The sequence below is a fragment of the Epinephelus fuscoguttatus genome, linkage group LG17 (assembly GCF_011397635.1).
Source record: "Epinephelus fuscoguttatus linkage group LG17, E.fuscoguttatus.final_Chr_v1".
NCBI lineage: Eukaryota > Metazoa > Chordata > Actinopteri > Perciformes > Serranidae > Epinephelus > Epinephelus fuscoguttatus.
The window spans coordinates 2,467,685-2,495,554 of record NC_064768.1 but is presented as its reverse complement, the minus strand read 5'-3'; the positions used below and the strand labels follow the sequence as shown (position 1 = coordinate 2,495,554).

Here is a 27,870-nt window from a genome sequence, read left to right as displayed (position 1 = left end):
AAAATAGAGTAAAGATGAATATGAACTAACTAATCTGATTCAGTTAAAACTGAATATAATATAATTAACTGGTGCAAAGTTTATCATCTTAAACATAAACTTGCATGGAAATTCAGTAATTTTCCAAGATTCCAGTAATCCTCTAAGAAGTTTTTAAGACTGTATTTTGGGCTTTTATCACCTTTATTTATTGCTGCTTGCAGCTTTAATTATGATTATTATTATTAGTGGTGGTATTACTATTGTTATCATTATTTTATTATATTATTATTATTATTATTATCCCTTATCAACTCTCTTATTTACACTACACCTTATATACCTTTTTCTAGTCTGAAAGTGTGGAACGCAACCAAGCACACACACCCATGCATACACTAACATCAGAGCATTACAACCCCAGCACCTTATCCCCTTGCTCCTTGACTAAACTTTTATAATTGCTTTGTTTTCCTCGTGTTGTCCTGTTAATGTTCTGTCTTTCATCTTGAAATAATGGAATAAAAAGGCACAGGTGTTATAGAATGATATTAATGTATATAAGATTATTAATGTCTGTGTGAAATGTTATTAATGTAATATTCTGGCCAATAAGGTATTCAGACAGTACTTTGGTACCTGTTGGTCTATTGAACTTAGAAGTTCTCTGACCATGGAGAGAGCCTGGTCTAGAGATGAGGCTTCTTCTTCATCATCTAGAAGAGACATAAACAAAGCATTATTGTGGGAATACAAAAAGCTAAAACAACAGACACAGTGCAGACAGAATATTATTTAGTCATCATTGTCTATTAGTTTTATCATTGATTAGACAGACCCAAAGATCTCCTCCTATGAATTTAGTATTGCTTAGTGTCACTTGCTCAAAAATGATCTGTCGTCAAACTAAATTCTCATTGCAGTAAAGTTATTTTAGTTCATATAGTTGCAGCAGCACTATGTGCACAAGGTTTGAGTATAGAAGAAGAATATAAAGGGCCTGTGACTGATCATTATCCTCTTAGCAACATGGAAAGAGTTCACAGTGGTGCAGGCGGCAAATAGCTTTTCCACATAAGAAAATGGGACTGTTGTCTGAATGGTGCAAAGTGCCAAGATACTTCACCTCCATAAGCTGTTGAATGCAAGTTTGTGGATATGCTGAATGTCCTGTTAATGTCATGTTTGCTGTGCACAGGCCTGTTGTTGCCTGACTTGACACTGTTGTATTAACGTAGACCTTAAAGATTATGTGGATGTGCAAATCTGCTCTTATTTATATTGTGCTATGCAAAAAGCTGTAGACTGATAATAAGGCCATTGTGATAATTCACCAGTGTTGTCCAGAATACGCTGAACAAGGACAGGATACTTGGAGATCCGCTGCGTCACCAACAAGATGCACTCCTGAACACCATGGCAACGTAGCAAGGGTCCACGACTCACCCGCTGTCCAGACACAGAAAGACACACTGACATTCTCTTTTTCATTCTGTTTAAAAGGCAACTTTGAGGATAAGAAAAAAAGACCACTGTTTAGTAACAAACAGATAAGGCAAATGAACTGGACATATATAAATTAAAATAAAAACAGGTTTAGAATCTTTTAGACATGCCAACTTGATCTCCCTACTTTTGTAGAGAATAACAGATTAGGCAATGCTGAGTAGGACAAGCAGTTTACCACTTTTAGTTGAACTCTTGTGCTGGAGGTAACATTAACAGTCTACATGTTCTCACTGTCAATGCTTCACATATCGCCACTTGGTCAGTAGACTTTCACGTCTACAAATGACGCACAAGGTATCCTGGGTGCATCTGTTGTTCACGTGTTTTTAAAATACACTTCCATTTCCACAGGAAATGTACTGTTTCTGCTCATTAGATTCATACAGTCTTTTTCAAAATAAACTTACACTGGCAGTAAGTCACCCCATAATTCCTTTTTTCCCCTGCAACAAAAGCACGTGGTTAGGTCTAGAAAAAAACCCATCGTGGTTTGGCTCAATGTTCAAACAAGAAGCGAACAGTAGGCTCCTGGGTGAAAGTCTAGTGTTTGTAGGACCCATCCACCACCCCTGCCACCTGCCCTATAGGGCCTTTCAGCTCCTTAAATGATGTTGTTATCCTGTGGTGTTTCAAACTGACGCTGCCTGGTGGTATATCATACCACTCAGACAGGATGCCTTTTGTCATCGGTGCCTGACGCAGAAATCACTAGCCAAGAGGCGGTATTTGACGACAGGTTTTCATAGTCTGTGTACTTGGCAACCAAAGGATTTTTATTTTTTAATGAGAAAAAAAAAAAACATTGAGAAACGAGCTGGGTGCGTCTATCAACCAATCATCCAAGTATTTCAAAGGAAAATGATGTTTTCTTGTTTTTGTCTTGAAATAAATAATAAGGAAACCCAAAACCTGTAATTCCCCGTAATAAAGTTCAGTTGAGTTGAAACCAAAGAACAACTTTAAATTATGTTGTGTTTTTTTCATTCTGTTCGTTTGTTTTATGCTCTCTCTGCTGTTTGCGTGGGCATTCTGATCAGCAACATCCATGTACCTCGCAGGAGTGTGCAGTTTCAAAGAAAAAGTTTGTAATGTATATCTTAAATTGAATTTTCCATTTTAAACATTTTAAAGAATTAAAAAAATGTTGGAAAAAGTTGATCCCAAAATAATAACAAGGTTCATCAGTGATGACAGATAACTGAAGCCTGTTATCAGTGTAAGTGTGGAGTGCATGTGGATAACATTTCCTGAATTATAAACTCATTAACTTTTTTGGCCTTACCAATATAAGAGTTTAGACAGTCATCCTGTGATGTACTATAAATAGTAAAGAAGGAGGCAATCACGTTTTTGTTTCCCAGTTGACTCTTTGATTTGACATATGTACATTAGGGGCCATGGCCATCATAGGCTAATTTAATGCCTGTAAAATAAGTGTTGCTTGACTTGGTAAGAAAGTATACCGCATAGTGACTAGTCCTGGATGTCCTTCCAAAATGCAGTCAATCTGGTATTAGTGAATCAGTTCAAATAACTAGACAAAAATCATAATCATACAAACTACGTAAAAAATCTTCATTATAAAGTCATCATCATTGCAAATCTTGCTGTGTGTGACACCATTAGATCAGACCAAATATGTCACCTTGAAAAGGTGTTTTCGGACAGGATCTGAGGGTGCAGTCAATGTTGCGAAAGTCTTGTGGGAGAGAGTTCCAAAGGTTGGAGGCAGAACTGCTGAAGGCTCTACAACCCATGTTCATCAAGCAGGCAGATGGTGATGTGAGTTGGATTGCAGAAGTGGGTCTAAGAGTGCGGGAGGGTGTGCAGATATGAAGGAGTTACGGTACAAAGGGCCTTAAAGGTGAGAGGCAGAATCTTGAAATCGATGTGAAATCTAACATGAAGCCAGTGAAGTTGCTGGAGAACAGGAGTAATGAGGTTTATGAAAAGTGTTTTAGTAATGGTATGGGCAGCTGTATTCTGGATAAATTGGTGTTTATGAAGACACTTAAGAGGGAGACCAAAGAGGACAGACTTACAATAATCAATATGGGATATAACAGATGTGTGAGAAAGAATGGTGGAGCTGTTTAGTTTAAGTGATAGGCAAAGACAATCAGTATCACATAGATAAAGGTATGCAGACCGAGTTAACAGTTAACAGCCAAACTGTGGTCCCAGCGCAGGTGTTTTCGAAGTGGTCTCCGTGCATGCGCCGCTCGCGCTGCTAATGGTGCTCACAGTATGAATGGGTAGGGGACAAAAACGTGAATATAAACAGTAGAAATGTGGGAAAAATGCAAAAACAGCATCGTGGCTGTCTGCATATGACCTGCGCATGCGCAGCTCGCGCTGCTAATGGTGCTCACAGTATGAATGGGTAGCGGACAAAAACGCGAATATAAACAGTAGAGATGTGAAAAATGCAAAAATGGCATCGTGGCTGTCTGCACATGACCAAGATGAAAGCCTATGTGCAAGTTCAGAGAAGTAGGTCAAAGCAGTGAGGAGGAAAACGGATGATGACAGACAGACGGGACAGACCAACAGACGGAGGGACAGAGGTTCCTCCATTTAATAGTAGGATAACCTGAACGGTCTGGATAGTCTTCAAATCAAATGGGAAACAGACATAGATGAAATGATTCCAGAAGCAAAATATTTAAAAAATTATACAGAGAATCTACTCTTCCTCAATATGCCTCAGACACACTGTGGTTCAGTTTAAAATAGTGCATCATCATCATTGGACCAAGGATAGATTGTCTAAGATTAAGATGGGTATTGACCCTATATGTGATCAATGCAGACAAGCTCCTGCCACATTGCTGCACATGTTTTGGTCGTGCCCCAAGATGTACAACTTTTGGCAGTCTATCTTTGAGGTATTCTCTGGAATATGTGGGAAAACAGTACACCGCTCCAGTGGATGTCACTTTCTCTGGATAGCCTTCTGCTCTTTGTCGGTTAGGTGGCTTATTCTGTTTAAATGGAAGGATGTTCTCCCCCCAACATATGGCCAATGGATTAGGGAGGTTATGAGTCATGTTCATCTCGAAAAAATTAGATATACTATAAGAGGGTCTAAAAATTTTACGTCATTTGGCAGCCATTGGCTGCCTTTGTAGAAGGTACGGCAGCTGCTAACAAATCTATGTAACCCAAATGTGTGTGTACCTTGTTTGTTTGTCTGTTTGTGGGTTTTTTTTTTAATCTCCGGCATGTCTTTCTCTTTTGCTTTATTTACTTAGTTATTTTAATTATATATGTATGAATCTGCAAACTTATATTTGAATTGGTTTATAGGAGTATTTTTGTGTGTGTGTGTGTGTGTGTGTGTGTGTGTGTGGGTGTCTGGATGTATGTAAATTTACTGAGGGCCAGTGCTTAATTTGAGCCGGAACGTACTGGAACGCATACCAGGATCTTTTGAGAAAAGACCCTGGAGCGTTCTGGGATTAATTTGCATGGGTCTAGAACTTTTCACATCTAAAAACTACATACAGTATTGGCTGATGTCACTAGTGTTGCAGGGTGGAGTATCGTAGTACTACAGTGCCTCACGTACCACTACTGTGGGATAAGATCAAAGTCCAGTCGCAAGAGGGTGAGTGTGGAGTGAGGAATACGGCGGTCAAATAATCTACGGCGGCTCTGCGGTGCAAGATAACGGCTCACCGGCGACAGAGAAGTCCGACTTCAGGTCCAGTAGCCTAATTTTTTCTTTCGTTGGCGTCATGACTGCCCAGTGGTACCTGGACAACCGGGCCGTGGCGGCACACAGGTATGTGGTGAGTCAGAGGAGAAACGAGCCTTTCATATTTCTCTCTTTGTGGCAGGTAATGGCCCACAAACCTCACTGCACTTTAGGGACTGTTCTTTACTTATGAAGGGACTGTTCTTTACTTGTCAGGGGAGGAGGGTGGCTGGTTGATTTTTATTTTATTTATTCATTTTATAAAATAAAATAAAATTTTATTTATTCATTTTACTCCTCCGGGCGGCACGGTGGTGTGGTGGTTAGCACTCTCGCCTCACAGCAAGAGGGTTGCCGGTTCGATCCCGGGCGTGGGAGCCCTTCTGTGCGGAGTTTGCATGTTCTCCCTGTGTCAGCGTGGGTTCTCTCCGGGCACTCCGGCTTCCTCCCACAGTCCAAAGACATGCAGATTGGGGACTAGGTTAATTGGTAACTCTAAATTGTCCATAGGTGTGAATGTGAGCATGAATGGTTGTCTGTCTCTATGTGTCAGCCCTGCGATAGTCCTCTCGCCCGATGTACCTGGGATAGGTTCCAGCCCCCCCGTGACCCTCAAGAGGATGAAGCGGTTAGAAGATGAATGAATGAATGAATTTTACTCATCCGAGAACCGTCACCTTATCGTGGTGGAGGAGTTTGAGTGCCCTAATGACCCTAGCAGCTATGCTGTCGGGGGCATTTTGCCCCTGGTAGGGTTTCCCATGGCAGATTGGTTCTGGGCGAAGGGTCAGACGAAGAATGGTTCAAAAGACCCTTCATGATGGATACGAACAAGGACATGTGTACCCGGCCCGGAGGGTTACTGGGGCCCCGCCCTCGAGCCAGGCCTGGGGTTGGGGCCCGTGGGCGAGCGCCTGGTGGTCGGGCCTTCGCCCATGGGGTCCGGCCGGGCCCAGCCCGAACCGGCTACATGGGCTCGTCCCCCTGTAGGCCCACCACCCGCAGAGGGATCCAGAAGGGTTCGGTGCAATGTGGATTGGGCAGCAGACCAAGGCGGGGGCCTTGGCGGTCCGATCCTCGGTTACAGAAGTTGGCTCTTGGGACATGGAATGTCACCTCTCTGGCGGGGAAGGAGCCGGAGCTTGTGGAAGAGGTTGAGCGCTACCGGCTAGATATAGTCGGCCTCACCTCGACACATAGTTCCAGGTCTGGAACCCTAGTCCTTGAGAGGGGTTGGACTCTCTCCTTTGCTGGAGTTGCTCCGGGTGAGAGGCGGAGGGTCGGGGTGGGCTTCCTGATAGCCCCCAGACTCTCTGCCTGTACGTTGGGGTTTACCCCAGTAGATGAAAGGGTTGCTTCCCTGCGCCTTCGGGTCGGGGAACGGGTCCTGACTGTTGTCTGTGCTTATGCACCGAACAACAGTTCAGAGTACCCACCCTTTTTGGAGTTCCTGGGATGGGTGCTGGACAGTGCCCCGACCGGGGACTCCATTGTTCTGCTGGGGGACTTCAACGCTCACGTGGGCAATGACAGCGGGACCTGGAGGGGCGTGATTGGGAGGAACGGCCTGCCCGATCTGAACCCGAGTGGTGTTCAGTTTTTGGACTTCTGTGCGGGTCGCAGTTTGGCCATAACTAACACCATGTTCAAACATAAGGATGTCCATCGGTGCACATGGCACCAGGACATCCTAGGTCGCAGGTCAATGATCGACTTTGTAGTCGTATCATTTGACCTGCAGCCATATGTTCTGGACACTCGGGTGAAGAGAGGAGCAGAGCTGTCAACTGATCACCACCTGGTGGTGAGTTGGATCAGATGGTGGGGGAAGACGCCGCGCTGACCTGGCAGGCCCAAACAAACAGTGAGGGTCTGCTGGGAACGCCTGGCGGAAGAACCTGTCCAGATGATCTTCAACTCCCACCTCCGGGAGAGCTTCGACCGCGTCCCGAGGGCAGAGGGGGATATTGAGTCCGAATGGGCCTGTGGCCGCAAGGCCGCTGGGGCCAGTCGCGGCGGTAATCCCCAAACCCGCTGGGTGAGAATCAGCACCTCCAAGTCTGAGGCCATGGTCCTCAGCCGGAAAAGGGTGGATTGCCCACTCCAGGTCAGGGGGGAGGTCCTTCCTCAGGTGGAGGAGTTTAAGTATCTCGGGATCTTGTTCACGAGTGGGTAGGATGGAGTGGGAGATTGACAGGCGGATTGGGGCAGCGTCAGCAGTGATGCAGGCACTTAACCGGTCCGTTGTGGTGAAGAGGGAGCTTAGCCAGAAAGCGAAGCTCTCGATTTACCGGTCGATCTACGTTCCAATCCTCACCTATGGTCACGAGCTCTGGGTAGTGACCGAAAGAATGAGATCGCGAGTGCAAGCGGCCGAAATGAGTTTCCTCCGCAGGGTGGCTGGGCTCAGCCTTAGAAATAGGGTGAGGAGCTCAGACATCTGGGAGGGACTCGGAGTAGAGCCGCTGCTCCTCCACATCGAGAGGAGCCAGTTGAGGTGGTCCGGGCATCTGGTAAGGATGCCTTCCGGACGCCTCCCTTGGGAGGTGTTTCGGGCATGTCCAACCGGGAGGAGACGTCGGGGCCGCCCCAGAACACGCTGGAGGGATTACATCACCCGGCTGGCCTGGGAATGCCTCGGGGTTCCCGCGGAAGAGCTGATGGAAGTGGCTGGGGAGAGGACTGTCTGGGCTTCTTTGCTGAGGCTGCTGCCCCCGCGACCCGGACCCGGATAAGCGGAGGACGACGAGTACGAGTACGAGTACAAGTACGGGTACGAGTTATTCATTTTATTTTGATTTCCCCTATGTTAATCACTTATTGATACTGTTTTTGAAGTATGAATAAGTCAATAAGTAATTTTTTCCATTGAAATATCATTGATGTATTATAGAAAAGTGATTTATCTTTTTATAAATGACAAAAGGCACATCTGCCTCATTTTTCCTGTGGTATCGTGATACTACTCAGAACCGTGATACTTTCACTGGTATCGTACCGTGGATCCCAATTTTGGTACCGTGACAACACTAGGGGCTCTAGTTTCCCGGCGCTGTGCAGTGTGGCGCAGGGTGGCGAACCCCGTGCAGAGCTAGTTTCGAGCAGCGTAACCCGAGGTGCACTCAGTTTGGTAGTTTGGCAGACCGAGGTGTGCTGAGATGGGTGTGGTGGCGCAGTAGGGGGAGGTGTCAACAGATCCAGCTTGGCGCAGTGACAGTTTTGTGTCAAAAGGCTTTGCCGAAGGTGCGCTAAAAGCTCGCCAGCTGAAACCAGGTCTACTGTCAGCACAGGCGGAGCGCAGCCGGTGTAAGCCAAAGTTTGGCTGACCGGCGGACAGTGCACACACGTCACCAAAACCTCACAGGCAGGTTTCCAGAATGTCAGGCACATTATTAACGCAATAAATGCCCAAAAAAACACTATTCAATGCAACTATCTGCAATCAGCACATAAATGTATCTCTATATCGACTGTCCCGTCACATCTGATGTCAGATCAAAGGGGATTGGCACCGTTTGGCACGTGTAATGGAAACCCAACTTGATTAACACAGCTGCAAACTAATGAGTTCACATCCCTCTCAGCCAACCACAAACAGCCACAGCATCAGTTAGGGAGTATATATTTAGCATCTGCCATCTTAGCAAAGTCAAAAGAAAAGAAACAGAGTGAAATTGCAAGAGAGAAAGAGAGAGTGCGTGCACACAAGAGAAACGCAACATTGATTTACAATTGTGGCTACCTTTGCATCACCCGCCTGTGGAGGTCTGCTCGCAGTTCCGTATATTCGGACACTGCGAGCTTGGACCTCCCGGACCAAAACATCAGTTTCCTCCTGGGAGAAGTTTGGCTGTCTGACGTTGCTGCTCTCTTATGCCATGGCGAATTGAGTAAACTCTCATTACGCCTTTGTGCGGTACATTTCAGGGCAAGGAGAGAGGGGCTCATTTGATTGGTGTGATGTAAATGGGCTGTGTAAAACCCACTCCACGCCTTCTCTCCTCCCTCTTTCCGACTTGCGCAGGTAGGAGGGACGGAGGTGGGAAAGACGAGTAGCTGCAACAGCGCGCACGGTGTGCCAAACTTGCAAAATCCGCCTGGCCACACCCAGTTGGCGAAGCGCAGGTGCGCTGCGCCCCCGCCTCGCCCCTCGCCCGGTCTGCAAAACTGGAGCCCTAGATGTCATAACCATTCCATTCGGAGTTGCGCAGTGAAGCGGCTCGAGTGCCGCTTAAAAAAGTGTTCCCCCACTTTTGGGAGTGGGGGAACACTGCTCTCTCAGAGGCCCAAAGTGTTCCCCTACTTCTAATTTTACAGATTAAGCACTGCTGAGGGCCCAGTACTTGTGGGTGGGGGGCATTGGGAGGTTGGTATGAATGGATAGGAAACAGACTTGACTGTCTCATGTGTGAATTGCATATCTTTTGTTTATTACATTTGAGAATAAAAAAGACCTTGATCAAAACAAAAAAAACAAAAAACAAAAAAACAACAACGTAGACTTACTGCAACGTGGTTAGACACGTTTCGAAGAAAGATGCAGAGGCTTCAGATTGTGATTTCAACCTATCACAATAACAGCTAATTTCAGTTGTTGGGACCTCAGCCACATGTTTTAAACAATAGAGAGGCCTTGACAAAACCAGCCAGTCTAAGAACAAAGGAAACGCACCAAGCTTCCATTGGTCCGGTAGCTATAAAAGTGTAAATCACTTTTGAAATTCAAACTCTTGCTCCCTATTGGGCGACAGCAGCCAGGTTCAGGTGGAGTCAGAAGGAACCCCCTATGATATCACTGAGACTTTAATTGCCGCTGCGCGCTGACGCCCCTCGCAATCCCCGAGTGACGTGCTGCTGGAAGGAAGCCAAAGCTTTCTACGCGCAAGTTACTGCTAGGGAGCACCTCAAATGTTTGAATTTAACCGACCTAGGCCGCCCTTTTGTTTCTTGACTCGCTGGATGAGGTAAGACACTTTTCTTTTGTTTTTAACACTTCACGGAGTACCAGAGGAACGCTGTTCCTCAGCATCTGCAGATTTTGGAGAACCCCCTTTTTCTCCCGAGGAAGACGGAGTCACCAAGGCCCCGTTTCTTCAAACGAGTTGACTCAGCTGATCCCTCTTCTGCCACACCGAGGACAGCATCTTTCATTCCTCTGTAGAACGCTACAGCGGCCCGCGCACTCATTCCACAGCAACAGACGGGACACACGTCGTCGCGCCAGCGACTCAAGTAAGAGAGCTTCAGTCTGGGCAGAGATTTTATATATAGCATGTGACTTAAGAGTGACTTTAACTGTGATTTTGTGAACTTTGAAGACCGCCGTGTCCCTTTCTTTGATAATCTAATCATTGATTGCTGCTTGTCGTTGCGCTCGCCAGAGCAAATTGATTGTACCATTAGTGTGCCGGCCGTGCGCTCACAATACGCCACATTCCTATCTGTAACAAGGACCAGTGGATGGTAGGCTGACCCAGTTAGTCTACCGGCCTCTGAGGGATAGGAAAGTGACCATTGTGTTCCTCCAAGGCCGCTTTTACCTCGCGCTGATTACGAGCATCCGCTCGCTTTTCTTCTCTCTCTCTCTCTCTCCCCCCCTCTTTTAACTAACCTACACGCGCACTTGCACGCACACACACACATACATACATTATACCTGTGGTAAAATGAAATCACACATTGTCTTGTGAGCAACTTCTTAAGGGCAGTTCGCCATTACCACACTATACACACCTACACGTGTTGGCACAGCTATTCTGTTAGAGCATATCGTGTGTTTGATCCCGCCGGACGCCATCTTGTGCGTACTTTAAAGGTGCACATGTGGCCAGCTGTTCTATGACCCATTGTCTAGCTCTAGTATCCCGCCTCAGTACGTCTTCCCTCAAATTTCCCGCCTTACTTTTATCAGTACGTGGCGTGACGTGGCGTGACGTGGCGTGTCCCTCAAGAGGCCACGCCTGCCATTCTCTTTCTCTCTACCTCTCTCCCTTCACACACACACACACACACACACAGGCACACACGCACACAGAGACCCACTTGCATGCTTTGATTTGTTGCTTCTACTAAGTCAATTTAGTGCAGTATGTTTATTAAGTGAACAGCTTGTGATTGTTGAATCATAATTGTTTCATAAACATTTGTGACTTTACTAAAGCGGTCCTCTGTGGTGATTTGTGCATTGTTTTTGTATCAATAACTGGTTGTGATGGTCAGTGCTCAGGTTCACGCTTTCTAATTATCTGATTGTTAATATTGACCTATATTAGCAAACTGAAACGAGGATTCTTCCCTTTTTGTCTAAAAACTGTTTGGTCATTGATCCCTGTATCCAGGGTGGTGCCCCGGAATTATTAATACATATTAATAATTTAATTTCTTAACTAATTACCATATGTAATTAATAATCAATAACCAACTTGCCTTTAGCAAATCCCTACACAGTGAACAAGTTCCTCTTCCAGTTCAAGAAAACTACATTTTTAAGCAAACACCAAAGCTATTTAGTTCATTGATCAAACATTGCAGCCCCTGTAGCTTTCTGCTAACACATTAATTCATCCCGAAAAAAGACAAGATAGCAGAGAGACCATTAACCTGTTGTGCCTTGCAGTTAAAGTCTGCTGCTACTGTGCATTTCAGACAGTGACCTGCAGTTAGCAGCATGCATATGTTCAGCATCCAACAAGAATCTCGCAAACAGTGAAAAATATGGGCTCTTTCATCAGAGCTGCGAGAATTTAACCAGAAAAAATAAAAATAATATAGCCGCGAGCGGCAATTTGCGGGTTCTAACCTGTTTTGCCCCAAACCAGCCACCGTGACCCTCACCACCCACAGTGACCCTCATCTACCGTAGTGCAAGATGTTCCCCACTCTGTCCCTGAAAGCTCCAAGCAATACATACTCTTTCCAAGTCACACATTTCTTGAAATCGGGTTTTCAGCTCGCCTACATGCTAATAACATTTGTGGTATACTTTCACATGGAGACTCCATTTGAACATCAAAACATAAATTGAAATTTTACCTATTGATCCGTATTTCAAAGTTTCAATAGGTATTTTAGTGTTTAAGCAATCACAGTTCCATGATCATGATAATTTTGGGAGAAATCTGGAGATAATTATAGCGCCCCCATGAGGCCGATTGGGACCAAATTTTTTCAGCAGTATTTGGATGTCATTTATAGTCCATGTACCTTGTTTCATGTCCCTAGGTCCTTCCAGCTGGTCATAAATTAATAAAACGCAAATTATGATGGTTGATGACGAATAGGCCACGCCCACTTTCACCTGTCAACATGGCAATCAAGATATTCGTTAATAGCCACCCCTAGAGCATGCATACCAAATTTGGTTAAATTCCATCCAATGGTCTTTGAGACACAGATGTTTGGCATTTATAGCGCCCCCTATAGGCTGAGCTCAAAATGCTTTGGTAGGCAGCTTCCAAGTCTCATTGTGGACCTACCCACCAAGTTTGGTGATGATAGCTCAAAGGATGTGGGAGTTATGGCCAATCAATTCTAAGCTCCGCCCACAGCCAAGATTCATTGTTCCGTGGCGGCCATGTTATTTGACCAGTCTGGCTCATTTATAATAGAAATGTGTCTTGTCATCCCCCAAAGCCGTGTACCAACTTTGGTGTTGATGGAGTCAAAATTGTAAAAGTTTATGTCATTTTACTGTTTTTCAAATTATGCAAATTAGCAAAAAATCTAGTCAGGCGGAGCTTAATGGTCCTTGAGGCTTTTTTGTAGAGCACATTGAGCTGGACGTGTGTCAAGTTTCAAGTCATTCGGACTTATGGTATGAGGGGCGTGGCCTCCCAAAAAAGTCATTTTTAAGCCTTAATTACAGCGCCACCATGTGGCCAACTGGGCTCATATTTGAATAAAAGTTGATGTACATCATTTCCAATCATTGGGCCAAGTTTCAGGTTTCTGGCTCATTCCAGCTCACGGGAATTTGAGCTCAAGCAGCAGACAACAAAAAATAATAATAATAATGATAAATATAGCCGCGAGCGGCAATCTGCGGGTTCTAACCTGTTCCGCCCCAAACCAGCCACCATGACCCTCACCACCCACCGTGACCCTCATCTGCCGTAGTGCAAGACGTTCCCCACTCTGTCCCTGAAAGCTCCAAGCAATACATACTCTTTCCAAGTCACACATTTCTTGAAATCGGGTTTTCAGCTCGCCTACATGCTAATAACATTTGTGGTATACTTTCACATAGAGACTCCATTTGAACATCAAAACAGAAATTGAAATTTTACCTATTGATCTGTATTTCAAAGTTTCAATAGGTATTTTAGTGTTTAAGCAATCACAGTTCCATGATCATGATAATTTGGGGAGAAATCTGGAGATAATTATAGCGCCCCCATAAGGCCGATTGGGACCAAATGTTTTGAGCAGTATTTGGATGTCATTTATAGTCCATGTACCACGTTTCATGTCCCTAGGTCCTTCCAGCTGGTCATAAATTAATAAAACGCAAATTATGACGGTTAATGACGAATAGGCCACGCCCACTTTCACCTATCAACACGGCACTCAAGATATTAATTAATAGCCACCCCTAGAGCATGCATACCAAATTTGGTGAAATTCCATCCAATGGTCTTTGAGATACAGATGTGTGGCATTTATAGCGCCCCCTATAGGCTGAGCTCAAAATGCTTTGGTAGGCAGCTTCCAAGTCTCATTGTGGACCTACCCACCAAGTTTGGTGATGATAGGTCAAAGGGTGTGGGAGTTATGGCCAATCAATTCTAAGCTCCGCCCAGAGCGAAGATTCATTTGTCCATGTTTTTTGACCAATCTGGCTCATTTGTAATATAAATGTGTCTTGTCATCCCCCAAATCCGTGTACCAACTTTGGTGTTGATGGAGTCAAAATTGTAAAAGTTTATGTCATTTTACTGTTTTTCAAATTATGCAAATTAGCAAAAAATCTAGTAGGCGGAGCTTAATGGTCCTTGAGGCTTTTTTGTAGAGCACATTGAGCTGGACCTGTGTGTCAAATTTCAAGTCAATCAGACTTATGGTGTGAGGGGCGTGGCCTCCCAAAAAAGTCATTTTTAAGCCTTAATTACAGCGCCACCATGTGGCCGACTGGGCTCATATTTTAATAAAAGTTGATGCACATCATTTCCAATCATTGGGCCAAGTTTCAGGTTTCTGGCTCATTCCAGCTCACGGGAATTTGAGCTCAAGCGGCAGACAACAAAAAATAATAATAATAATAATAATAATAATAATAATAATAAACCGGTACAATTTTAGAAGGGTTCTACCCCTTCGGGGTTAGAACCCTAATAATAATAATAATAATAATAATAATAATAAACCGGTACAATTTTAGAAGGGTTCTACCCCTTCGGGGTTAGAACCCTAATTAAGAAATCTAACTGAAGGATGATGTTTTGTACTGCACAAGTATCTGCTGTCACAAATCTTACATATACCTTAAAAACAAGACAGGTGAAGGCATCCTTTATACTGTAGGGTTCATACAGGAATCTGTGCTTCTGGTTTTTGCAAGTTCAGATGACTGCTTTATTGTTGAAGTCATGTCTTTGAGGCTCACAGCAGCTTGCTTTAGATGGTCAGTTTTACCAATGACCTCTTCAAGCTCAAACTGTCTTCTGCCCTTTGACTTTAACTAATGCGATGCCCGTTCAAAACCTGCCTGTTCAGAACAGGAACACTGTTTGGCCTGTGGTGTTGCTGCTTGCAGCTCTCTCAAAAACGCTCATCCAGCAATTTTACACTCAACACTGTGCTTCTTTGGGTCTTAAGCAACACACCCAAACAGCTAGAATCATCATGTTAGTTATAAAAAATTAAATTATGCTGCTGTTTTTACTCATAGTACCCCAAAATAACTTCCAAAAGACCTCCAAAGCACTTAAATATTCAACTCAGTGGTACAGTACTTACTTACTTACTGTGTACTGTCCTTGCTGAAGTGTTGTAACTTCAACTAGACAGCCAGCCAAACTCCATACAAACAACTCGAGAGTCAGGATGTAGCATTCTAGCTCCGTTTTTTATTGCAGACCCAATGTGCATATAGTTGAGTATTAGGAGTGAAACTGAAAAAATAACAAAAGCACGAAAGACATTAATGTAAATTTATCTATAAGATGATAAGTTGCTTTTACCAAATATCAGTGGATCACAGATGAATTATCCTATTTCCAGTCACCACCAATCACTACTAAATGTAAACAAAATAAGTAACAAAGGATACTAAGAAACAGTAAACTCTAACACCAATATGGCTGACATTCAAATGGTAAGGCAGGCAAAGGCTAAGTGATTAGGCCTCCACCCTGTGGTCCACTTAGCATAGCAACACCCAATCAAATATGCAAACATCAGTACAAACATCCCCACAATACTGCCTAATCACCTTAACAGCCATATGAATTTACCCCAAAGATGTACACAATACAGCAATCACATGTGAACAGGTATCTCACACAGCTAGGCCGAATGGTTGACACTTAAATGGCAAAATAAACCTTACACTTTTAACATTAGCAAAAATACTGTTTAATATCTGAAGGAAACTGTTAGATATATATATGAGCAACTTACAAGCAATGCTTCTGCTGGGAGGAATGACCAGATGACACCAGATTGACAAATGAACTCCAGCTACAAACATTTAGCCTTAACTTGACCACTGTTCACCAAATTCTGGTCTACACAGGAAGTGATGTAAACTTCCTACTTCTGGTCTACACAGGAAGTGATGTAAACTTCCTAAACAGTAGAAAGCACTAGACTACATGAAACACACAAAATATTTAGAAAACAAATTGCCTGAAAGGCAAAACACTCTCCGCCTGACCTTTGCAAGGTCACTACCAAGAAATTACATTACTCCATTAACAAGAGTCCTCTTTGGGGAGAAGCAAAACGACCTCTGAGACTGGTCTCAGGTAGGTCCTCACAGACCCCTGATTTGTGGTTTTGACTTCCACTTTGCAGACTCTTCCGTCTCTTCCAGGGAAAGCAGATGTGACCATAACCATAGGCCACTCATTACGAGCAGTTTGATTGTCTCTCAACAGCCCAGTATCACCTGGACATAGGTTTCTGTGAGCTACAGTCCACTTTTGTCGACTCTGCAAAGTTGGGAGATACTCGTGACACTAGCGAGTCCAAAACTTGTTGGCAAGAGCTTGAACTTGTCTCCACTGATTGCGGAGAAGATCCTTGTCTGTGAAGTCCCCAGGAGGAGGTGGGACCCTGACCTTCTGGGTGAGTATCATTGCAGGTGTAAGGATGAATGGGGAGTCTGGGTCTGTGGAGACTGGGATGAGAGGTCTCGCATTCATTATTGCTGTAACCTCCGCCATAAGAGTGCACAAGACTTCATGAGAAAGGTGTGTTTTCTCCTGGAGCAACAATGAGTCGAGGATTTTTTGAGCCACCCCAATCATGCACTCCCATGATCCTCCCAGTTCAACCCCCCTCATGAGAGGCATGAGGGGGGTTGAACTCCCATGTGTAGCCTTGTTGGCTCAGGTAGTTCTGCACACTCGGGTTCTGCTGCCCATCTTGTAGTCCAAGTTCCTTACAGGCGCCCACGAAAATTGAGCCGCAGTCAGATCTGAGCTGTTTTGCAGGCCCATGGATGGCGAAAAAATGCCTGAGTGCATTGATGCAGCTTGAAGTGTCCATGGATTCCAGTACTTCAATATGGACTGCTCTTGAACTCATGCAGCTGAACAACAGCGCCCATCGCTTGCTTTGTGCTTGGCTTCCTCTTGTGCGTTTGGCCGTGACTGACCAGGGTCCAAAAACATTCAACCCTACATATGTGAAAGGTGGACATGTACGAAGACGCTCAGGAGGTAGATCTGCCATATGTTGCTCCTCAAATTTGCCACGGAGTCTTCGACATGTTACACATTTGTGTAGGATGGAGCTGATGAGCCTTTTACCCCCTATGATCCACAACCCTGCTGCTCTGATGGCTCCTTCTGTTAGGTGACGACCCTGATGTTTCACCTGGTCGTGGTAGTGCCGTGTCAGCAACACAGAGATGTGACTGTGTTTAGAGAGGATAAGTGGATTCTTTTCTCCTGTGTCCAAGTATACATGTTTCAGCCGGCCTCCAACGCAGATGAGATTGTTCTCAAGACTAGGGCTGAGCTTTAGAAGAGTGCTGTCCTTGGCCACAGTTCTCCCAAGAGAAAGCAACATGAAGTCTCTGGGGAAGGCGAGGTAGTACGAAGGTAGGTTACAACGATGCCACCCCTTACATCTGTTGCTGGTTGGAGTGTTTGGCAAGCAAGCCTGAGCCAGCCCTAACTATAAGCTTTATCAAAGAGGAAAGTCTTAAGTCTAGTCTTAAATGTGGAGACGGTGTCTGCCTCCCGGACCGCAACAGGAAGATGATTCCACAGGAGAGGAGCCTGATAGCTAAAGGCTCTGGCTCCAGATCTACTTTTGGAGACTTTAGGGACCACGAGTAACCCTGCGTTCTCAGAGCGCAGTGTTCTGGTGGGATAATAAGGCATTATGAGCTCTCTAAGATATGACGGAGCTTGACCATTTAGAGCTTTATAAGTTAACAGTAGGATTTTAAATTCAGTTCTGGATTTTACAGGGAGCCAGTGCAGAGAAGCTAAAACAGGAGAAATATGATCTTGTTTCTTAGTTCCTGTTAGTACACGTGCTGCTGCATTCTGAATTAGCTGGGGAGTTTTTGAGGACTTACTAGAGCTACCTGATAATAGAGAGTTACAGTAATCCAGCCTTGAGGTAACAAAAGTATGGACCAATTTTTCTGCATCTTTTCGGGTCAGGATAGGCCTAATTTTCGCAATATTACGCAGATGAAAAAATGCAGTCCATGAGGTTTGTTTTAAATGAGAATTAAGACAGATCTTGATCAAATATTACTCCGAGGTTTCTTACAGTAGTGCTAGAGGCCAGAGCAATGCCATCTAGAGATACTATGTCATCAGATAAAGAGTCTCTGAGTTGTTTGGGGCCAAGAACAATAATTTCAGTTTTGTCTGAATTTAACATCAGGAAATTGGTGCTCATCCAGGTTTTTATGTCTTTAAGGCAGTTATGGAGTTTAGTTAATTGATTACTTTCTTCTGGCTTCATTGATAAATACAACTGTGTATCATCCGCATAACAATGGAAATTTATAGAGTGATTTTTTTTCAAAGTGTATTAACATTGAAGGTGTCCTGTGACTAAATTGCACTAAATTTGAAAAGGTACATCCTTGGGTCCCCAGTAATACATCCACCAAGTGTGAAGTAGATTGGATGAACAGTTCCCAAGACATGCAAAGGACACAGAAAGACAGACAGAGAGTCCTTGCTTTATAGTTAGATGTGGGAAGAGAAAAGTATTCAGCATTTTTTCAAATGGCGCATATGAAATAATATTTAAATATCTTTACAATGTTATATGTTTATTTTACTCCGTAAAAGCATCAACCTGAGACATTCTATTTGTTTTTCTATTTTTACAATTCTGTTGGGTAAATTGTCGTAGTAGGCTACTTAAATCATGATGACTTCATTCATGATCAAGGCTTAAAAACAAAACACATTCTACTAAACTGAGTTTCAATCATAATTATGCATGTGAACTTTCCAGTGCTGCGAACCTTAGGAGTCAGAAAACATTTACTTCACTTCTTTATTTAAAATCATTAACATCAAGTAGAACCCACAAATGGAAAACAAGTTTCTGACTTGTTTCCCTGGCTGGCTGTCAGGGTCACCGGCTTATCAGAGCTTAAAGAGGACCTATTATACTCATTTTCGGGCCTTTGTATTTGATTTCTGGACTCCTATAGAACAGCTACACACGATGCACACAAAGCTTTGTAGATCTTCAGGGCGCTGTGCCTCTCGCTGCACTGCTTCCTTGTATTTCCTGCATCCCGTGAAAACGGTCTGTGTAATTTACTCCACCCCCCAGCCCTCGCCTCCCGCCAAGCCAATTCCGCTGTGATTGGTCACACTCCCGAGGACTTCCGAAGGGCTGCTGAGCGCTGCCGGCATGCCTGGGCATGCCCATAAGTAAGTTCGGCACACATTAACGTCACACGGACTACACTGTTTAAGGTTAAAAAAAGGACTGTAAAACACAGCGTGCAGAGCCATCCAAAACAACTTGCATGGCTCACTTCCAAATGCACGAACCTCATTATTTGACACGTTGGCATCGTTTAACACGAGTATGCAACATTGTAACAACATTTATAGGTCAGAAAAGAGGAAAAGCATAATAGTTCTCCTTTAAGGCATCCTTCACCTTGGCTGTTATTACTTCAGTACATGCATCAGCTTCCAAAAACCAAATGACCACTGTCCTTGAATTACTTACCCTTTCATTTATGATTTAAGCAGCATGGATTAACCTGGGGATAAATCAGACTATACCTATGGGCCTAAAATTCCATAAATGCATTGTGTTACATTTTAGCGTCAGAGTTCAGTTGCATATTTAATAAATAACCTTTGTATCAATCTTGCTGGGAACTGGACGCTAGCTCAGAGAGTTCCACGTGAAGCTCGTGGCATGAAGGCAAAAGGGACAACAGCCTTGGGTAGGGCTCTGCTTGTAGGATGCAGACTCTCTGTGGACCACTCTCCGTGGACCTCGTAATGACTGCAATACAAAATACATGTAACACAACAGCATCAGCCTCTAGTGTGACATATAACATATGCATCAGCAGTGTTTTATAGTCAATAACTTTGGTATTAATTTGCCAGTAATAATCATTAACTGTCCCTGTTATATGGCGGCTGATCTCTTCCTCTGCTCAGAGGGTAAGGAGCTCCTGGACCTCATCGTTTTCCTAATTTGTGGACATTTTCAGCCACTGTTCTTCTTTGAGTTAGCCACTAGCTGCTACCCGCTACTTATTAAATCTCCTGCATTGGGTCACTCACATGTCACTTTACCTAAATATCACACCCATCCTGCCCATGATCCATCCTGCTGGCTGCCCTGTTAATACAGACACCGTTTCGGCACTGTTACTACCTCCATTCCTGGCTAAGAGGCGAGACAGCTCTGTCCCTGCATTTTGTGAGTGTACCTCATACAGAACAGTGAGGCTGCATAATGGCACGATATAGAGTGTGCCAGGGCTGACATCAAAACCCGGAAGTTTAGCATCGCGCTGGTTCCCGGAAGAGAAAGTGAATGTGATTTTTGCATTGCGTTTTGGCTAACACAAGTTTATGATACTTACAGGTTTTGTTCAGTGAGATAATCTTCACATATGAACACCTTTCATACCGCATTTGAAGCTTAAATGCGATTGCCAGAAGTAAAAAGCTAACATTAGGCTTTAACGGACTACATAAGAAGCTGTAATGGCGGACTGCCAGCACTCTCGCCTGTTCGGTGGTGATGACGTTTAATGTCCCCAACAGGGTTTGTAGTCGTATTGAGCAACTTGTTAGCAACCGCCTTTTTTACGACATGTAAAAGCTTCAAAATTCACAAGTAGGGCATTTACTGACATGTTTTATGTTGTAGAACAAAACCTGAAACTCGCTTAAGCTTTTGTTAACCACAGACCTTATTTGAGGCACTTTACCAAAATCCCATTCAAAAAAACGAATTGACTCTTAGACGAGAGAACCGGAAGTGCTAAAAGCGCTAACGGAGTTCCAGGTTTACTGGTACACTCTATTCCCACCTTGAACAGGAAGTCTAAAAGGGGCTACAGATTCACAGTTAGCCTATTACTACATAATCAACATTTTTTCACCAACAACATTATTAAAAACATAAAAATGATTTTTTAACCACTAAACCACTAGATAACATTATCAAAGTTACACTAACTTATATTAGCATTAACGTCATAGAATCACCTACCATCAAGCTAACTTAAACCAAGGTGCTGTACACTGTGAGCACAGAAAACATGGCTGCACAACAATAAATATCCTTATGGGCAAAACCAGCAATTATAATTTGAACAAGGCAGGTTACCTGAATCCTGCCTCTTGTCCATAGACATGTCATCGTCCTTTAGTGCAAGCAGTCTGCCAAACTTCCATTCCAGTCCCACAGACATCCAAAATGAACTTGAGAGAGAATGACAAATAGCAGTGTGCCCCCTGCTGACATTCTGAAGTGACTGCCAAGCTAGTGGGAGCAACTTCTGTGTCACAAAATAATAAATCAATGTGAAATTGAGAAAGAAGATTTCCACACACGTATTTTAACTGACAATGTCATTTATGAGTACATCCAAAAAAATCAGATAACAAGTTGTTGTTTTTTTTAGAAAATAACCCATTTTCAGCCTTGATAACAAAAATCAGGAATCTGGTTGTTTCTTAATTTTTCTTGTCCTTTTTTTCCTAAATGATAGTCAGGAAACAGCGTCTGCTTCCTCACTTAAAAACAAAAATCTGTTCCCTGCCAAGTACACGGAAGTCTGTCTGATCAACAACCAAAGCACATCCGCTTGAAGTCAACCACACTCTGAAAATGAGAGAGGGACAGGAGGGAAACAGCTTAGGAAGTCCCTTTATTTTAGGGTAAGCATCATGCATTATTAATATGATTATTAGATCATTGACTTGAGCCTGGATTGCTAGAGTATTATGAATACAATGATGTCATAGTGAGTCAACCAGTGTATTTTAAGCTCTTGTATTTCCCCCTCCTCCATCTCTGAAAAATATTAGTTAGTTAGTCATTTTTCCTACTTTTTTTTTATTATTTTTATTTTATTTGCTATGCAGATGCACTCCCCTACAAAACCACAACAATAATTATAGAAAAATATTTTCCATATAGAGCTACCTGGTGAAAATTACTGTTTTTTTTATATTGCAATATATATTATTGGGAGGAACAAAAAAAAAAATTCGCAATTTCAATTTTTTTTTTTGCAGCCCTGGCACTGGCTAGGACCACAGTGTAGCTGGTCATCATGTCTTTACAAGCTTCAAAATTGTAATTATCGTCTGGACTTGGTGATAAGAGTTCCATATTCTGAAAGCCAAGATTTTGTTTATTAAGAGTCCACAGCCACACCAGTGCGTCAAAATCATGTGACTGATTTAAGACGACGTAGCAGCAACACGCTAATAACTGTACTAATACTAGCATTTCTGGCTCTGTAAAAACATGATCAGTTAGTTTAACCAAGCTCAGTTAGGGGCTCATATTCTGATAATCATCCATATCCACTGATGTATACAGTAGTCCCATATACTGGGAGAAAGGGAAGATGATGAGGAGAATTGGGAATCTGTGAGAGGCGAGAGATGAGAACATGAGTGGACATGACATGCCTGAGACCCTGAAACTAGAAGTAGCATTAACTAACAGCAAAGCAGTGAAGAGGAGGGTGATGGCTGGCTCCATGCACTATTGGCTGTTTTAGAGAAATAAACAGTAAAGGTAAGCATATGATTCTCTGTGTAGTGCTTTTTGAATGACTTGGTGATGGTGAGGTAAGGAGGTACAGCTAGTTCGTATGGGTTGATAGTAAACAAGATGGTGTGTCGGTCAGGACACAGGAATGAAGAGGAGGTGACGTGCTATCTTCTCTGGATTGACTTCCGGCTGTATTTATTTTCCTTTGACACTCAGTATTGTCATCAGTCTGAAATAACAAATAAACCAACATTAAGTACTGTATCTTAACATAAACCCAACACAAGTTACTGTGAAGCAAGAATAAAGGAATATCTATATATGTGTACCAAAATGAATGTAGGTTCATAAGACATAAATAAACTCTCCATGATAAACAACATTACAACATAAATATATCAATCAGCATTAGAATCCTCCCCTTTAATGGAAACAGTAACCTACAGTTACACAAATAACCCTAAAGAGTAACCTGGGTTACAATCAAATAACATACTGTTCAGAGAACAAACTAAACCCCACACAGACATCCTCACCCAGGTCATACACAGGACAACAGTGACGCTGTGTGGCGAAAAAAAAAGGTACTGCGTAATGGCATCCACACAACGCACATTTCCTTCCCACATGGAAACGACATTAACCTTTCATAAACATAATAATCAAGACAGACTTACTTTCCGTCATTGACTCGACACTCGGAGTGCCATATAAGGAGGAACAAGGATGTCTGTCATCTTGGGTACCTCCAAACTGCACTGTGATGTGCGCCACACTTACACTCACTCCGATACACAATAGCCAACACAAAGGAAAAAACTCGCGAACACATACGTCATTTCCTACCACCTAATTAATGTGCATACTGACGTGAAGAGCACACACAAATGTCCAAGCTCTTTCATACAGAGCCTCTCTGAAATCTGGCAATCTCAAGTGCTCTGTGGGCATGATTTGCAAGCATGCAATTAAAAAAAAAAAAAATCACAACTCATTGTGTCCCCCCCCAAACTTGTTATCAGATCTGCACCCATGGGTGGACAGGAACTGTTTTTCAGAGTGGCACAAATAATTTGTGTGGCATCTGATTGTTTTGTAAATAGTTGTAAATAGTTGTTCAAAAATGCCTGAGGCATTGCCTGCATTTTAATGCAAATAGTTATATAGAAGTTTGTTGTTTGCTAAATTTGGACATAAGTTTTTTAAATTTACAATTTATATTTCCATTCTAAGTTACAAAAATGGTTCGTTAGACATGTTTGTGGTTTCCACAGTAAAAAATCAAACTGTTTCCTACTCAGATTTTATGGTTTTTGTGTGATTTTAGGTTCAGTGTGTTAATACGGTATGTCAAAATGAAAAAATAACTGTAAAGTCACACAGGTGAGATTGTGCTGAAAAGAATGACACCCAATAAGGCAAGATAAACAGTTCTTTAAGGTGAAATTTAAAGGTAAACTCAAAAGTAGTCAAAAATGGACAATTATCCCCCAGACCCCATCAAAAATGATCAAAATTCATTATGTTGACAATTAAATGGTAAATGGACTGCACCTGTATAGCACTTTTCTAGTCTGCTGACCACTCAAAGCACTTTTTGCACAACATGTCATAGTCACCCATTCACACACTAGTGGCCGAGACTACTATACATGGTACCAGGGCAGGAATTTCACAAGGACCACGAGGGCCATGGCTCTCGTGCCCTCCTAATTTGGCCCTGTGCCCTTGAAAAAAAATCTGCCCTAAGGCCACAGTGGCCTTGATGCCCCGCCCACGCTGCCCCAGCTGATTTTGTAGTTTTCTCCTCTGCCTCTGTCCTGTCAACACGTCTTTGACACCTGTGTCCATTGAGAAAAAAAATGCGATGACATTCTGGATTCTTATTGAGCAACATCAAATGAGACGATGCCTACATCACCAGTGGTGGGTTTCATTCGAGCCTGGCATGAACCGCTCGGACGGGCTATAATGACAGTTTGTTGAGATAACGTGACTTTCTTCACTCAGTATTGTGATGTCAGGAGGAATATTAATATTCCAGTGAGATATTATTGGGTTTTAAATAGTGACTTTGTTGTTGTAAACATGACTGTTGCTGCCATGAACTGTATAAAACTATATCCTGTTTAAGTGACCTATAAGGAAAGCATCAGAAGGTGAGGTGTGTGCATGTGTGTGTGTGGAAGAGAGGGGAGAGGGAGATGCTGGTAGAGAGATAGTGTGCGTTATTAGATACTGTTAATGTCACTTATTATGCTTCTGTGCATTGATAGCTCTTTTTAGTTTGTTTCTGCATCATGTTGAGGAGGGCCATGCCTGTAAATGTATGCAAAAAAAAAAAAAAAAAGTAGATGCTCGCTGCTAAAAATGTGGCCCATCGACATTATCTGGTTTTGAAATGTGGCCCAGTTGAAATAGTAATTGAATAGACCTGTTGTAGTTTGTTTGTTAGCTATCTAACAACACATCAAAAATAACTGTAAGCCAGTCTTCTTAAGTGAATCAGTTTATCATGTACACTCAAAAAATATTTAGGCCTAATTAGGGTCCGGGCAGCTAAGCTGCCAGGACACTATTGTAATCCTAGGTATTCTTCTTCTTTCTTCTTCCAAGGAAATCATACTTCCCATGGGTGAAAACTCACCAAACTTTGCACAAAGGTCCAGTCTCATGCCAGATATCCTCAGCTGTAAACTCAAGCCAATAGTCCTGATGGTGGCGCTACAGCAAGCATCTAAATTTCAAAACTTTGAAAACTATACGTGCTACAACTTCACAACTTTCATCAAACTGTAGCCCCAATACTGAAGAAACTTTTGTACATTTAAACCTCTTAAAAATTATGGAGTTCATCACTCTGTTTTTTTTCAAAAACTGTAAAACTCCACAACTCCTCCCACAATTTTTGCTCAATTGACACAAAACTTGCTACCGAGCATCTTCAGACTGTCCTACAAAAACTGCGTTTCTCAGATTTTTTGATTTATCAAAAATTGAGCCTACAGTGCATCAAACTGTTTGACTGTAAACTATACTGTAAATATATACATGCAAATTCTTGCTAAATAAATCTTCAATGTTCATGAAAAAATGACAAAATTTTAGAGCCATGGTAGATGATGTGTGGCAAATTTCAGAATTGTATCTCAAAAACTGAATTTTTCACAGCATTTTGAATTTTGCTCTAATGTGAACAATTGGAGTCAATGTAAAAATGGCAATTTTAAACATGCTGTCTAGATGCAATATGTGTATTTTCAGATTTTTGTCTTAAAAATCGTTTTTTGTTTTTTGTTTTTTTTGTTTTTTTACAGTGGTTTCAAATCTGCCTTTCCATGCACGGATGGCTGCTTTCCTACACAACAGTGAATGGCTTACTCAATTTGTGAAGCCACTGTTGAGTTGCTACTTGCCAATTAGCTCAGAGCAGTAGATGACCGTCTTAGGTTCCAGAGGTTGTAGTTTCGAGCCTCAACTGGTGCAGAATCCACATTGTAATGTAATCATCTTCTTGTGCTCCAGCTTATTGCTTAAAATTGCCTGATGTGACTGATCACTGTGCAGCATCTTCAAGTCTTTTTTCTGCTAGAAAATCTGCCTTCTCATGCTTGAAAATAAACCAAACTGAGGCTTCTCACTTTGCACATAGCTCAACTAGTTAAACATCAGTTTTTCACTTATGAAGCAAATCAGTCATTGTTAAAATAAATTACCAACATCTCCATGCTGTCTAGATGCAATATGTGTATTTTCAGATTTTTTTTTTTACAGTGGTTTGAAATCTGCTTTCCCATGCATGGACAGCTGCTAAACCTGCACGTCTGGCTTAGTCAATTTGTGAAGCTACACATGAATTGTCAGCTCAGTGAGATAGGAAATTGATTCTTAGTCTCAGAGGTTGTGAGTTCAAGCCTCAGCTGATGCAAAAGGCAGACTGTGTTGCTAAATTCTTAAATGTCTTCCAGTTCTTCTGCTTGTTGCTCAGAATTGCCTAAAAGTGCCTGGACCCGACCTATCGCTGAGCAGCAGCTATAATATTTAAGATTGTTTTTTTAACACATATATATTAAAAACACATTGGGTTTATTAGTACTATTAAATAAATCACATTATTACTTATTATACTCATTATTACTTGAGCTTGTTTTATTATTTCATTTCACAGATAGTTATACATCGTTAGTCCTTAAATTAAATTCATTATGGACGTGGACTTAAAATCATTGTTTTATTTTATGGCCTTGCTGCCCTGGCTGTTGGCCTTTGTGCTCTCAAAAAATTGACAACACGAAATGCCAAGTGGCCTTGCCCCTTAAATGATGAAATTCCAGGCCTGCATGGTACCACCTGCTATTCAGTAACCATTCACACACTCCTACACACCAATGCAACAGCCATCTGAAGCAATTTGGGGTTCAGTATCTTGCACAAGGATACTTCGATCCATGGCTCCTCCAGCCTACATGTCACACGGATTACGATCTTCCGATTACTGGATGACCGACTCTACCTCTGAGCCACAGAGGTAGAGTCGGTCGTCGTATTATATTGGCATATAAAAATTCTGTGTAAGTGTAAAATCATCTGAAAATAAGAATCACTTCTGTTACATTAGAATGAACTGTTTTTTCCACATAGGGAGCAGGTCTTTGTTTATGGAGATGGCCATGTTACACCACTGTTTATATAGTAGCCAAGGACGGACACACCCAACACTGGCCAAACAGCATTGGAAATTCACTGATTTGAAACATCAAATATCAGACCATGCCACATAGTCAACACAACAGATGCTCAAACTCCTCATACTGTATATCTCACACACCACACAGGGTCATGCACTTTCAGATGTGAAAATAGTGATCTTTATTTCCTTGTGTAACAAACTAAAACATAATTTACTAAAATCAAATCAAAACCAGGTGCTACATCCTGTGTATAAACTCCAATCTTACTGTGATCTCACGTTTTTTCTCATTTGTAAAGCACCGCATGCTGTGTATTTTGATGTTTTGATGTGTTTGTGTCTGCCTCACCCGTATGAAGCACTGAAACTTCTTGTCTCTGGCCAGCAGTTCCTTGTACAATTTGACAGCCTTCAAGTGACGGCTACAGAACTCAGCATAGGTCTTCCGCATGTCGTCTGCACACTGACCTGAGAACTGGCAGAAGAACACGTGCACAAGTTGTTTTGTGCATGTGTGAACGAGGGTGAGAGAGAACACATGCTTAAATGTGAAGAAAGTCACTAATCAGACTTA

The 27,870-nt window shown here is 42.6% G+C and overlaps 1 protein-coding gene across 2 annotated transcripts in view; it reads right to left on the bottom strand.

The window, feature by feature from the left end:
- LOC125904253 (rho guanine nucleotide exchange factor 2-like) overlaps positions 1 to 27,870 on the bottom strand; it is a 281,117-nt gene that overhangs the window by 102,929 nt on the left and 150,318 nt on the right. For both annotated transcript variants that reach the window (XM_049601541.1, XM_049601542.1), the window contains exons 9-11: positions 27,646 to 27,771; positions 1,314 to 1,428; positions 619 to 695 (exon numbers count right to left, since the gene is read on the bottom strand). In XM_049601541.1, the coding sequence (XP_049457498.1) occupies positions 619 to 695; positions 1,314 to 1,428; positions 27,646 to 27,771 (318 nt within the window). The remainder of the gene's footprint in view (positions 1 to 618; positions 696 to 1,313; positions 1,429 to 27,645; positions 27,772 to 27,870) is intronic.